The 14,507-nt window shown below is 39.6% G+C and overlaps 1 protein-coding gene across 1 annotated transcript in view; it reads left to right on the forward strand.

The window, feature by feature from the left end:
- Nucleotides 1–14,507, forward strand: part of LOC127579350 (mediator of RNA polymerase II transcription subunit 13-like) — a 167,422-nt gene that overhangs the window by 74,881 nt on the left and 78,034 nt on the right. Inside the window, 2 exon segments of the mRNA XM_052032086.1 lie at nucleotides 3,453–3,537; nucleotides 10,677–10,760. Of these exon segments, the coding sequence (XP_051888046.1) occupies nucleotides 3,453–3,537; nucleotides 10,677–10,760 (169 nt within the window).

Here is a 14,507-nt window from a genome sequence, read left to right on the forward strand (position 1 = left end):
TGATGGAGTTCTTTGAGGAGCTGACGAGGAAGATTGATGAGGGTAGTGCGGTGGATGTGGTCTATGTGGATTTTAGTAAGATGTTTGATAAGGTTCCTCATGGTAGGCTTCTTCAGAAGGTCAGAGGCCGAGGGATCCAGGGAAGCTTGGCTGTGTGGATTAGGAATTGGCTTGCCTGTAGAAAGCAGAGGGTTGTGGTGGAAGGAGTGCCCTCGGATTGGAGGGCAGCGACTAGTGGTGTCCCGCAGGGATCGGTTCTGGGACCTCTACTTTTTGTGATATTTATAGATGACTTAGATGAGGGGGTGGAAGGCTGGGTTAGTAAGTTTGCGGATGACACTAAGATCGGCGGTGTTGTGGATACTGTGGAGGGCTGTTGGAACTTACAGAGGGATATTGATAGGATGCAGAGCTGGGCTGACAAGTGGCAGATGGAGTTCAATCCGGAGAATTGTGAGGTGGTACACTTTGGAAGGACAAACTCCAGGGCTGAGTACAAGGTAAATGGCAAGGTACTTGGCAGTGTAGAGGAGCAGAGGGATCTGGGGGTTCATATTCACAGTTCACTGAAAGTTGCCTCACAGGTGGATAGAGCAGTTAAGAAGGCCTATGGGACGTTAGCTTTCATAAGTGGTGGGATTGAGTTTAAGAGCCGCGAAGTGATGATGCAGCTTTACAAAACTCTAGTTAGACCACACTTAGAGTACCGTGTTCAGTTTTGGTCGCCGCATTATAGGAAGGATGTGGAGGCGTTGGAGAGGGTGCAGAGGAGATTTACCAGGACGTTGCCTGGATTAGAGCGTATGGAATATGAGGAGAAGCTTAAGGTGCTAGGGCTTTATTCACTGGAAAGGAGGAGGATGAGAGGAGACTTGATAGAGGTATATAAAATACTGAGAGGAATAGATAGAGTGGACAGCCAGCGCCTCCTTCCCAGGGCACCAATGCTCAAGACGAGAGGGCATGGCTTTAAGGTTATGGGTGGGAGGTTCAGGGGAGATGTCAGGGGGAGGTTTTTCACCCAGAGAGTGGTTGGTGCATGGAATGCACTGCCTGGGGTGGTGGTGGAGGCAGATACATTGGACAGGTTCAAGAGTTTGTTAGATCGGCACATGGAGGAATGTGAGATAGAGGGATATGCGGGAGGAAAGGGTTAGATAGTGTGAGGGTGGTTTGATGGACGGCACAACATGGTGGGTCGAAGGGCCTGTTTTGTGCTGTATGGTTCTATGGTTCATCTTAAAGCACTGGAGAAGTTCCATCATTGCTGTCTGTGCAAAATTCTCCAAATCAATTAGCAGAGTTGGCAAGAATCCTAATCTGATTTGCTGAAACTATATTTTTTGTATTATCAAGAATTATTTCCCAATGTTCATGTGGGAAAAATTGATAAATTTCATTTTGTTACAGTATTGGAATCTGGTAAAGTAGTAGCATTCTTTTATCGAGCATATTAGTTCACTTGTGTGATTACAACCTTGAATGCTTGTTCGTGTATTTTAATACTTTAAGAGCAAAGTATTTATAAATGCTGGTAACTTCTAAGAAAGATAGAAAATGCTGGAAATGCTTGTCAAGTACCTTCTGAGGAGAAAGTGTTCATGTTTCACATCAATGTCTTTACCTCTTTGAGTTGGAATTTTACTTTACAGACATGCGTTGAACAAAAATAGAACTGATGTAAAGTGGTGGTTGATGTTGAATGCAAAGTGCACATCCAGAGCAAAACGTAAAGAAGGGAATAACCTCTAAAGTAATATCAAAAATCTTGGAGATACTGAACAGATCAGGCAACATCTATGCAGAGAGAAACATTGTCGCTATTTCGATGATTGTTCATCACAGTTCTGAAACGTTAACTCTCTTTTCTCTCTCTACAAATGCTGCTGAGTATCGGTAGCTTCGTATTTTTTCCATATTTCCAACATCCACCTTTTTTAGTTTGACATGCAAATAAGTGTCTGGTTAAATAGACTCGAACAATAAAATGGTAGGTGAACTGTTGGTGTATACAGTTGGGTAGGAGGTTGTATGGTTCTCTTGATTTTATAAAACTCTTGCTGTTGAAATCTTTTATGCTACCCTGTCCATGTGGAGGCTTTGCTAAGGGCGCAGAAGAGGTTTATTGGGATGCTGCCTGGATTGGAGCACATGAGCTATAAGGAGAGGTTGGACAAACTTGGATTGTTTTCTCTGGAGTGTCAGAAGCTGAGAGGAGACCTGATAAAAGTTTATATTAAAAAAAAATATGAGAAGCATAGATAGAGTTGATGGTCAGAATCCTTTTCCCAGGGTAGGAATATCAAGTACTAGAGGACATGCATTTAAGGTGACTGGGAGAAAGTTTAAAGGAGATTGTGGGGCAGGTTTTTTTTTTACAGAGTGGCTGGTGCCTGGAATGGGTTTTCAGGGATACTGGTGGAAGCAGAATCAATCGTGGCATTTAAGATGCTGTTTGATAGACAAAGAAGGGCAAGGCCATGCAGGGGTTTGAAAACAAGAATTTAGGTTAAGAGCTTAGGTGAGGAAGGTGGTTTGCAGGTGAACAGACTTGTTACAAGTTATGCTCCCTGTAGCTAGATGAGAAGTCCAGTTTTAATGAGGGAGGTCAGAGAAGGAATCCTGAAGTCTGGGGGAGTAAAAGTCCTAATAAAGTTCACAGGTGATCAAAGTGAAACCAAGGCCCTAGCCTGCAATATTTATATACATCATGAGAAGTGGTCACAAGATTAAAAGTTTGAGGTTTGTGCAAAGTAGGCAGGAAAATCAAAAATCATGACAGAAGGATTGATGGCCAGAAGGAATAGATTTCAAGTAATTTGTAAAAGAGTCAGCTGAATAAAAATTGTAAATCTCAGTAGGGAATTGAATGAGAAAATATTGCTGGGATATGTTGAAAGAGTCAGGGAATGGAACTAACTATAGATTTGATGGGCTCGATTGTCAATGCATCTGCTGTATTACTGATTTTGAACTTCTCCCATTTTATTTGCAGCACCCTTTGTACATTGCAGTCTTTAACTCTATCATCTGTTGAATTCAAACTGTGATTCTGCCAACTTCAAATGAATTGAAATGCTTTGTGTAGCATTATTTGATGTTATTTTTAAGCATTCTTATTCTGTGTCCTTTCGGGGAGCTAGTCCACTCTAGGTTGAGTGAACGTCATGTCTTTTTGTCTCAGTTGAATGTTGTGCACAAAACTCAAGATGGAAAATGCTGGAAAAGCTCAGCAGAAGTAACATTTCAGGCCAAACACCCTTCATCAGAGTGTAAGGGTCTTCAACCTGAAATATTAACTGTTGCCCATCTTGAGAGTTTCCAGTATTTTCTAATTTAATTTCAGATTTCTGGCATCTGCAGTTTTTTGATTTTCATTGTCTATAGTACATTTATTCAAAGTTTAGGAGCCGCATTTCATTTTTTCATAACATATTTTTCTTGCATTTCAGTGGTAGATGCGGGTCTCTGGGAAAATGGACTCACATATGAATGCAGAACACTGCTCTTTAAAGCCATTCATAATTTATTAGAAAGGTAAGGCAACATAGATACTTTAAAAATTATTGAATATTTAGCTGAAATTTTACAAAAACATGCATGGTAATGTTTATGATCTAGTATGTGAATTTGTATTTAGCATGCAGAAATATCTTGTATTCAGAATGCACTTTAGAGGGATGTTTGATCTGTTTAGCTTTTTATATCAGCATTTTGTTATATTTTGCAGGTAGAAAAAGGTTTTATTAAAACAGTCAGACTTTTTGAAAATACTCCTCCAAGTATATAATTTGGGCTCATATGAGCTGTAGAAATCTTCTAGCAATTAATAATAATCTCTTTTAATTCTATCAAAGTTGATCTTTATGGCATCTTAAAGGTAAACAAACTTTATCTCATTCAAGTAGCAATAGGTAGTTTTAAAACATAATTTAAGAAATGCTAAACTTTTTCAATAGATTCGTAGGTTAGAGTCTCAGTCCGTCAACTTTTCTTGCAATGTGAGGGCTTGGACCAATAATTTGCATGATGTTGGATTTGCTCGTGCTGGCTGTCAATATTCATGTCAATCAGAGTGTGCAGGAAATTGCAAGGCCTGTTTATTAATCATGGTGTAAATTGGATTGCTTCCCATTACAGTTCCCAATTTTGAATTTATTAAATTAAAAAAATACTTTAAATGTGTATGGCATAATGATGGCATAATGATGAATGCTTCAATTCTTCAGGAAAAGGTAGTTGCAAGGCATCTTTTAGAACAGAGCTTTGTATTTGGCCAGTGAAACCCCTTTGCGAATAGGTAAAGGAACCAGTGTCTCATCTAAATCACTTGAGGAACTTAGTTTGTCTATGTCTATACATCGGAAATCTCTTCTCACTGTATCCTGAGTGTGTTTATCTCAGCCCACGTGGGGATAATTGTTCCTTTTAAAACAGCGTTATTACATTTTTGTTGAACAAAATTGAAATTTGGCAACAGATTTGTTCAGACTTTTAATGGTTTGAGACTTGGGTTATTGGGAAATTCTTTAAAATAAAAAAAAATCCAGAAGTTTTGTGCATTTTTCCCTCGCTTAGGGTACCACCCATGTCTGAGTCTGTGTGTGTATGCATGCATAGTGTTAGGTGGGGCTCGTGTGTGAGCAGTAAATCCCACAGAGGAACTGGACCCAGCTGTTTTGGTTTCCCTTGCTATTGGATCAAGACCAAGCTGTTGTACCTAGTCCATGTGGGAGCTACCTGGCGTTAAAAGAAACTACAGGCAACTTCACTCTTCGTTATTCAGTTCAGGACCTCGAATGTTGGGACCCTCATGGATAGTCCGAACAGCAAATTTGCTATCGTAGCTCAGCAACTCTCAACTGGCCATCTCCTGCCCGTGATAGCAATGCCAGTGTCAAAGGACAAGGTGGTGGATGCATCTTCTGCAGGGGCAAACTGGAAGGGGAACATCATCTTCACACAGTGAGCTTTGCTATTTGTGGAATTAGTGAAAGCATTGTCCCTGAAGTCATCAGTGGGCACATCCCAACCCTGGAAGCTAAGGATGCTGCCAAAGAGGACTTCTCAACTGACCATGGAAAAAAAATCCTGGTCTGCATCCAAGAGGAGGCAACCTAATCTCCTGGGTGACTTCAGTATCATGGTAGAGAAAAATGTAACCCTATGGCAAGGAATGTTTGGCTAAGGAGGAGTAGGAAGGTGGTCCTCCCCAACAAAATGCTCGGAGCATTATCTTATAATCTACACCCTGCTTTGTCGGCAGGACAAACAGATCTCATGGCAACACCCGTGTTCCAGGCAGTGGCACCTATGAGACTGTAGCATTGTCAGAGCAAGGGATTACAAACATGTCCATAATCACTTATGCAGTGATGTATACCAATGATCGTTGAACTGGTCACTGTCAAATTTGTTCTATTATCTCTATCAACTTTGCCCAAAATATCAGCATCAACTGAAAATCAATGTTAAAAATATTCAAGGTCTCCAAGAAAGTAGCACCTCAGGCATTTTGTTGATTCCAAGCTAACTGGAATTGGTGTCACCAGCATGCGCTGTCCTGAAGTCAACCCTATTAGGTGCCTGTGTAAAGATTCATGGTCATGCAGCATGGAAGTGGGCCCTTCAACCTACCAGATCTGTTCTAACCATTAAGTACCTGTTGATAGTGATCCCATTTTATTCTCCTCAATTTTCCATCAGCCCCTCACCTTATCCTCTACTCCCCCAGGTTCTACCCCCATCTATAAAATGAAGGCAATTTACATTGGTCACAACCTACCAATCTACGCATCTTTGGGATGTGGGAAGAAACCAGAGCACCTGGAGGAAACAGGCACAGGGAAAACGTGCAGACTTCACACACACACTGTTGGATGTCAGGATCGAACCTCGGTCACTAGAGATGTGAGGCAGAAGCTTTACTCCCTGTGCCGCTGTGGTGGAGTTAATCACCTGCTAACATTAGATGTTCCTGGATTGGGAACTCCACCATTCCTCAATGGGAAAGTACCGGCTTTATGGGCACCTGATGGCAGAGATCAGCAGAAAACACGTTTGGTTACGAATAGATGACGGATGGAATGAGCTCAGTAAGCCCAGGGATTCATTAACAGCAATGATGTGGAGTTTTCAATGCTGTCAAGGATATCTACAGCCCAAAGACCAAGGTCCCATACCATAGAGTAGACTGCAACCCTGTTGAATTTCTAAAACTTGGTGGCAAAGAGCTTCAGCCGTGAATTCGCAATCTCACATTCCATACCTGGGAAGAGGAGTATTTATATCAAGGGATGTCTGGGATACTATAATCGTGACCATTTTCAAGAGGAGACAAGTCTGTCTGTGATTTCCCTACAGGGAAAGTTATTGCCATATTGCACTCCGACTACCTCTTCCTATATTAATCAAACGGCTGCACCCCAAATCAGAATGTGGATTCTGTTCATCAAGAGGTGCAGTGTACATAATGTTCACTACATGACAACTCCATGAGAAATGCAGGGAGCGGCACCTTTATGACTTCACTGAGCTTTTGACTCCAACTGGGAGAGACTGTAGAACACTCCCCCAATTCAGTCTTTATCCTGCATTTATTTTATGATGACATGCAAGCCATGATCTTAACCATCAGGTGTGCAACAGAAACAATTACAGTAAATACTGATGCATCATCTTCCTGACACAGTCGACACCATTGTACATGCCGTGATATTTGCAAGCATCAGAGCCTTGAAATAGATGCTCTATTTCCAGTTTTGTCTTGAAGAGATTGCCAGGTGGTGAGGGGAACAGATTCAAGGATATACTTGAAGCCTCCGTGAAAATTTCAACATGCACACTGACTTTGAGCACTCTTGGCCCAAGGATTGCTAAAAGTGAAGATGGAGCATTCAGGATGGTATTGAGAATCTTGGGCACACAGAGGTCTCGTGTAAATAGCAGAGCATTCTACCTCTCAAACTACCCACGCAAGCACTCGCTCATGGCTTCATCAGTCACCCTGGAATCCACAAAACCAGAGTGGAGGCAATCTGCCCTTGATCCTGAGAGACAACATCAGAATGAGTAGGAGGAAATGATAACTTCTGAAGGAGGAAGTGAAGCGTTAAAATATTAAAACCAGAGTCCAACTTTGCAGTGGCTGCCACTTGTGTAAACATTTCAATGTGTTTAATATTGTCTGTTAATGGTTTTGTAACATAATGTGGTTGTATTGATGCATATTTGGGGGTATAATGCATAAATAATAGTCCAGCAGTTGCATTGACAGTTAATTTTATTGGGTCATTTATACCTTTTGACACAAAGTTGTGTATTTCTTGTTATGCAGCCATACTATAGTAATCTGGAGACATGAGATTGCAGATGCTGGAATCTGGAGCAAAAACCATCTGCCTGTCATCCCTCCCTCATTTTTTTCCATTTATTACCTTTCAGCCTTTCACTACCCTTCTGCTCTCCCCCCCAACTATTACCCACCAGCCTCCATCTCTAAATTTTCTCTCCTAGCTCCATCTGCCCATTATCCCCCACACTACTGGTTCCACCTTTTACTGACTAGCCCCCATATTACCCCTCCCTGTCACAACTTTTTCTAGCTATCTTCCCTCTACACTCAGTCGTGATACAGGATCTTGACCCAAAATGTCAACTATCCCTTTGCCTTCATGGATACTGCTTGACCTGCTGAGTTCCTCCAGCAGTTTTTTTTTGTTTTCGTAGTCTGGGTCTGATTCCAGGAGACAATCACAACTTTAATTGACAGATTGTGTACTGTTTAATTCACCTCATTAGCTGCAGCTTTGCTGTGTCTCTAAATGCTGTCACTGTTTAAATTTGTGCCATGTGCTTTGGTATTGACTTAAAACCAGTGAAAATCACTCCTGCTATGGTATAGTCACACACACTGGTGAATTTGCATGTGAACTGGAATTGAATGCTTTAGTACTGTGACAGTATTGATTCTCCAAAGTAACTAATGTTGCATTTCCTTATTTCTTTGTCACATGAAAAATGCTCCACAGACTAGTCATCTGACGCTGATCGTGGAAAAAGTAACACAACTTTTTGTGTGCATTCTTGGTGCTAGTCACCAGCTGAAATAGGACAAAGACTGGAGCTCTGCAGCATGATTTGCATCTCCATAGTCCACTCTTATTCATGTTCTTCTTTGGCAAATTTTTGAACATTGGTCTATCAGTGTATTTGTTTTGGTGATCTAATGGAGGGCTTGAAAATTGAAACGTTATAAACTAGACATCAAGTGATTTCCGCTTGTTGGCGGGTCTAAAATTGGGAGTCTGTATATTGAGAGAGAAAACAGACAACTGGTGGTGGGATGAGCACGGAAAGTAGTATTGGGTTAGCAAAACAGCCTTGATCCCCTTTTCAATGTTTTCTGTAAGCAGTCATCAATAAATTCCATGAAGCTGAGGAGAGATTTCTTTACCTCGTGGTTAGAAAGTGGTCATTTCAAGTGACCAGCACAGATGGATTTCAGAGCAAACTGGATAAGTACACGAGGAAGACAGGAATAATGAGCTGATGTGGTTAGATGAAGTTGAATGGGTTGTGGCTCATTTTGAGCATAATCTCCAACCTTTGACATTTATATTTATAATGATTTAGAAGGGGACCATTTAGCTTTCTGGGTCCATCCCAGCTCCCAGCAGAACAATTTCATCAGTCAAATTCTCCATCTCTTTATTTTACTGTATCTCTACAACTAGTGTTCTCTCAAACAATGCCCATCAACATCCCTTTTATTCTTTTGCCATTAGCCTACACCTGGGTCCCTGGAGCTTTGAGGCAGCAGCATTAACTATTGTGCCATCTACAATATGTTGGATCAAATTAATTGTTTCTTTGCGAGAAATCCCAAGTAATTATGTCTTTACTCAGTTCAGATTTTTTAAAAATAGAAAATGTCATCTCAATCATGAAGTTGTTCATTGTTTTCTCAATCAGTTGAAATCAACTTCAGTTGGAGGTGATGAACTCAAAAGTTGTTCTACTTGTCTGACTTTAAAATGGACCTAGCTTTCTCTCAATTTGTTAGTGGCCATTTCATAAAATTGCCATAAGTGTCAGTTGCCAACTGTGTGTTTTTAAAATTCAGTTGATACAAGATTCTCCAGTAATTGGATTTACAGCAAAATGAGTTATGTAGTTTTAATTTAAATCTTGTGCTTTTAAAATGAGGCTCTTCTATATTGAAATTGGTACCTGTTAATCAAATTTTGATGCAATTTTCACTTGGGTAAATTGGATATAGATTGTTAAACTTTTTCGTCAGAATACGGAATGGTGAGCTCCATTCTAATCTGTGGTGATAGCTGTGCTTCTGCATGTTGAAGTGCAAATCCTTTTGCAGTACTTTTTTTATAACCTGCTGTATTCTCCCTCCCTTATTTGTATTAACCATTATGTTGCACACAGTAAGACCTCGCACCCAATTTACATGCAACAATTCCTACTACAGCTTAGAAGTACTGAGGTACAATGTTCTAGGATATTCATATAATTTCCTGGGAGAGGAAAATGTCACTGCAACCCCCACACAATGTGATCTTCTACATTGATTTCAATTCACTATGTATGTGTTTTCTACATTTTAACAATACCTAACCAAATTGGTTATAAAGTCCTTTTGGGGCACCTAAAATCATGTTAAAAGCATTGTATAAATGCATCCATTTTTAACATCTTGCAAAATTTAAGTGGGTTAACGATCAGTTTCTGAACCAGCCAGGCACTAGTTACATTGCTTCCAGAAGGTGTGCCTAAAGTTAACACAATTTGGACAAACTAGAGGTACTTGCCAAGTAGTGACATCTCAGCCCTCAGGACTGCTACATCTTTTGCTTATATCATAGCTGATGTGCTCATAGCTCAACTGCATTTACTGGGTTTGTTTCTGATGATTGCCCAGATGCTTCAACTTGCAACTGCTGTTAGTTGAGGATTATGTGGGTTATATTCTCTGTCCCTTGCTTGGTAACTTCAGGCATATGCCTCCAAACTGGATAGACCTGTGTCACTTGTTTGAGTAGCCTTACCAGTGTCTTGGCACTTTTTTGTATATAGATCTGCAGTGCTGAAGTTGATCACCTTGCTGATCATGGGAGAACAAGTTCATAAGTTTGGCCTCCATTGCTTTGGAGTTCACAAATGTCGAGGATAATTGGTAAATTCTGTCTTCAATATGCAACAGCAGAATTTCAATATACATTCCCTGTGTCCACATTGTATAATATACCGTAGTAACTGTCACGCTTAAGTCTTATTCCTGAAAATACATGGAAGGTATTGCAGTTCCTTGACTGGTTCTCTACTGCATAGTCTTGAAATGAGAGCTAAGATTCAACCTTCTTTTGATGTGCAATAATTTCTGTTTCAATCTGTCCAATAGGACAGGCATTGAGCAGCAAAGAATATACTCTTTGAAACTGTCTTCCATTAATATGATGTCTTTCACAACCTCAAAGTGCCCTGTAGTGACTGTTTCGGCAGTTACTGCCAAGAATTTCAAATAACCTTAGGTTGTAATTTCAGGTTACTACTTCGTGGGATTACATTGGGATCAGTTTAAGTCTAGAATGGTGTTTGGATTTGAGATAGAAAGTAGGAGAAGCAAAATTTGAAGTTTTGCATTTTGCACTTTTTTTTAGGTGTCTGATGGAAAAGAACTTCGTAAGGATTGGAAAATGGTTTGTCAAACCCTATGAGAAAAATGAGAAGTCTGTCAACAAAAGGTAAGCATTAATAAGAGGAAATTCACTTTCATGCTTTTTAACTTGTGTTAAAATGTTTTTGCTGGTGTCTTTATTTTAAACTACTGGGAGAAATGTGCATCATGCATACTGTTGAAATTTGTCATAAACGACATGAGTACTAAGGAATTCAGGCTAATTCTTCAAATAATTCTTTCAAGTTTCCATGAAATCTCTTCCATACTAATCAACACTTGTTTTATGTTTCGCAAATTATCAGTTGTTCCGTGGCCAATTCTATTCAGGTGTCCAGATGGTTAATGAATTTTCTTTTAAAATATTCAACTTAATTTTTGATAAATAATTTTCCTCTGCTTTGTATCGCTTCCATTGCTGGTAGTTGTGGACTTGATGTTTGTTATTCTGATCAATATGTCAGTCCTTTCATTGGTGATACTTTGGCAAATGTGTTGGCACTGTACAGCATGCTGAAAATGTTTTTTTTAAATCCAAACTACAGGAGGAATATCCATTTAAAAAAAAAAGAATGTTTGGTAAAGAGCAGAAGTAGAGGTTGCACTTGTATGGAAATCTGTAGAATAGGGGATAAAACGCAGAATCGAGAATTTTTTTTACTGGAGGCTGTGTCATGTGGAGATGCGATCTGATCTGTTCAACCCATTCTTCAATTTCAATTATTTTGTTAATTTACCATGCAATATCCTATGTTGCAGTGTTGTGCTGGAAATGTAGCAAATGTGGGAGATGCTACAGTGTAATTAAACTCTGACTTGATATTACACTCTGGTTTAATTGTCATGTATCTGATGCATCAGTTTAAAAGTTGGAACAGTTAGAAATGTAAATATCATTACATCTCAATATAATTTGAAAATACTTTCCATGTACTTTGTCATTTATGATTCTAAGCTACAATTTGAAGATTCTCATTCTTCTGATGGAATTGATTTCAAGTCGCATATGATTTTGTTTGGTTAAGGAATAACAAACTCATTTAGGCTCAGGATTTCTTGGCTAGAAAGCAAAATTTGATAAAGCCTTTCATTGTCACTACCAGAGACTAATGTTACACATTGGATTGTACCAATACATCTTGCCACTTATCTTTGTAATTTAGTGTGTGCAAAGAAATGTTAACTTGGAAAAAATCACAATGCAAAATTCAGTATACAAGAATAAAATTTGGACATTAAATATGAATCAAGCTTTCATTTACACTATTTCTAAATCACTACGATGTGTATAATTTTATCACAATTTTGAAATGTGTGTAATTGAAAGGATACTTGTGAAAAAAGTGAAGATTCTAAAAAAAAAATCAAATTTTGTGTAATGATGTAGAGATGAATCATAAAATTGTTTATCTTTAGAGGTGGTTTCAGTCACTACTTTTTACACAGCAGTGAACTCCAGTTTATAAATGAGGCTTTTTAAAAAAAAAATGCATGCGGAGTAAAAAGTAACTCAAAGCCAGAAACCCCAAAATTAATTAGAAGGAATTCATTCAGGGAAAATTAGCAATGAAAATTGTTACTAGGTAGCAAACAGTAATGCACAAAAAAATGTATACAATGTTAAAAATTGTTCTTTCACTCCACTGCAGATGCCATCAACATTCTAATTCTGCTTTATTCAGCTCTGTGCCCGATTTTTGAATGTGCCTAATTTTTGTAGGCTCTGATTATACACAGCTTTAGACAGAAGGCAATATATGCAGAGTTGCCTAATACGTTATGCCGGGCGAGGTGGTGGAGGCAGATACAATAGTAACACTTAAGAGGCATTTAGACACAAATGAACAGACGGGAAACAGAGTGATACAGACCATATGTTGGCAGATGGGATAAGTTAGATGGGCATCATTGTTGGCACAGACATAGTGGGCAAAAGGGCTTCTTCCTATGCTATGCTGTACTGTTCTGTCCAACAGCCAATTACATTAAAATATTGTCACAATATACCTGAAGCAGAAATAATTTTAGTTAACTTTTTAAATATTATGTAGATACTAAAGATCAGAAAATGTATTTGATTATGACATGTTGAAATGTCCATAAACATTCATTGGAGGATGGTGAGAAGCCATTTGACCTATTGCATTGTCTTTTCTGTAAGAACATGCTAGACAACTCGTCAACTGGCTTGTTCCTTTTTAACCCTGTATTTATCAAATTCCTTTGAAAGACCCAGTAGAACCTGCTTCCGTTGCACTTTTAAGCTAGAAATTATGTCCTTGTTTCATGAGAGATTTTCTTCACATTACCTTTGATTTCTTTGTCACTCGCCTTAAATTTGTCTCGTCTGATTTTTGACCTGTTGCTAATGAAAACCATTTCTAATGTGCTTTGTCTAGACCTCTTATAGCATTGAATATTTCATTCAATCCATCTCTCAATCTTTGTTCTCAGGAGGGTATCCCCAGCTTCCCCTCACCTTTGCATGCAACTGAAGCCTCAAAACTGTGGGACATTTAGAATACATTTTGTCAGTATGCTTTCTGAGGTCTTCAGATTCTTAAGTGTAATGTCCAAATTTAGGTGCACGCCTCCAGATCTGGCAAAATCAGTGTTTCATAGAAGTTCAATGTAGCTTTCTTTAGTCCTCTTTGATTCTATAAAGTCCAGAATCTGGTACACATCCTAACTACTCTTTTAACCTGTCCTGTTCTCAAAGATTTAGACGTGTATATCTACTCTTGTGTTTCTGCACCCACTTAAAATTTGGGCACTTCTGTTATTGGCAAATACATCACTTTGAACTTGGTCTAAATTTCATTTGGTACTCTTTTTCTCCCCCCATTCCAAATACTCTTTGCCCTTTTGAAATCTATCATCCTCACTATTAACTACCTGAAAATTTTGAAATTGTCCTGTACACTCAAATACAATTGGATTTGTCTCCTTTATGGAATCATAGTCATACAGTACGGAAACATTACTCCATTGGCTTTCCTTACTCCTGTGGCTCCCTTCCACTGCCTTGATCTGCTCCTCTCCTCCCTTTTATCCCATGGTCCACTGCCCTCTCCTACTGGATTCCTCCTCCTACAGCCCTTTGCCTTTTCTACCTATCACCTCTCAGCTTATCACATCTATTCCCCCCCCCCCCCCCACGTTCTTCCTCTCTCACCTGGACTTGCCCATCACCGGCCTGCATGTGCTTCATCTTCCCCCCACCCCCAGCCTGAATTGTCGATTGTTTATTTCCCTCCATGGATGCTGACTGACCTGCTGAGTTCCTCCAGCACTTCTGTATTGCTCCAGATTCCAGCATCTGCACAATTTCTTGTGTCACAGCTTCTAGTTGTATCTTTCTCCTCAGATGTGAGTAATAAGTTTGAGGATGTATGACTTGAAGCTGGAGGTTTTGTTTTTCAGTTGGGGTTTGGCTTTTTCAATGACTTGTTGGTCGGGAGTTGCTCTATGGCTGGACCAAATAGCTGCTGTGGACGGTGTCAAGGAAAGTCATGTTGCAGAGGTCTTCAAAGTGTTCCTTCCAGCAGATATTGACTGCTTCTGTCTTTGATAAGTTCTCGTCTTATTGGGGTGGAGCCTTGTGCTTGGGCCCTAGTTGGCCTTGACCTAGCTAGAAATCTATGTATCATGGCCAGGCATCAAATGCTCTTCCTACCAGAGAGAGAGAGACAGAGACAGGGAGAGGGGGAGAGCTTTCAGAATGGATTTTCTGCTGGACACTGACATTACAATCCTGAATCGAAGTGTCTTTGAAGCTGTTTCATTTCCACTTAAGAATGGTGATTATTTGGAT

Source organism: Pristis pectinata, chromosome 17 (genome assembly GCF_009764475.1).
Source record: "Pristis pectinata isolate sPriPec2 chromosome 17, sPriPec2.1.pri, whole genome shotgun sequence".
Classification (NCBI taxonomy): domain Eukaryota; kingdom Metazoa; phylum Chordata; class Chondrichthyes; order Rhinopristiformes; family Pristidae; genus Pristis; species Pristis pectinata.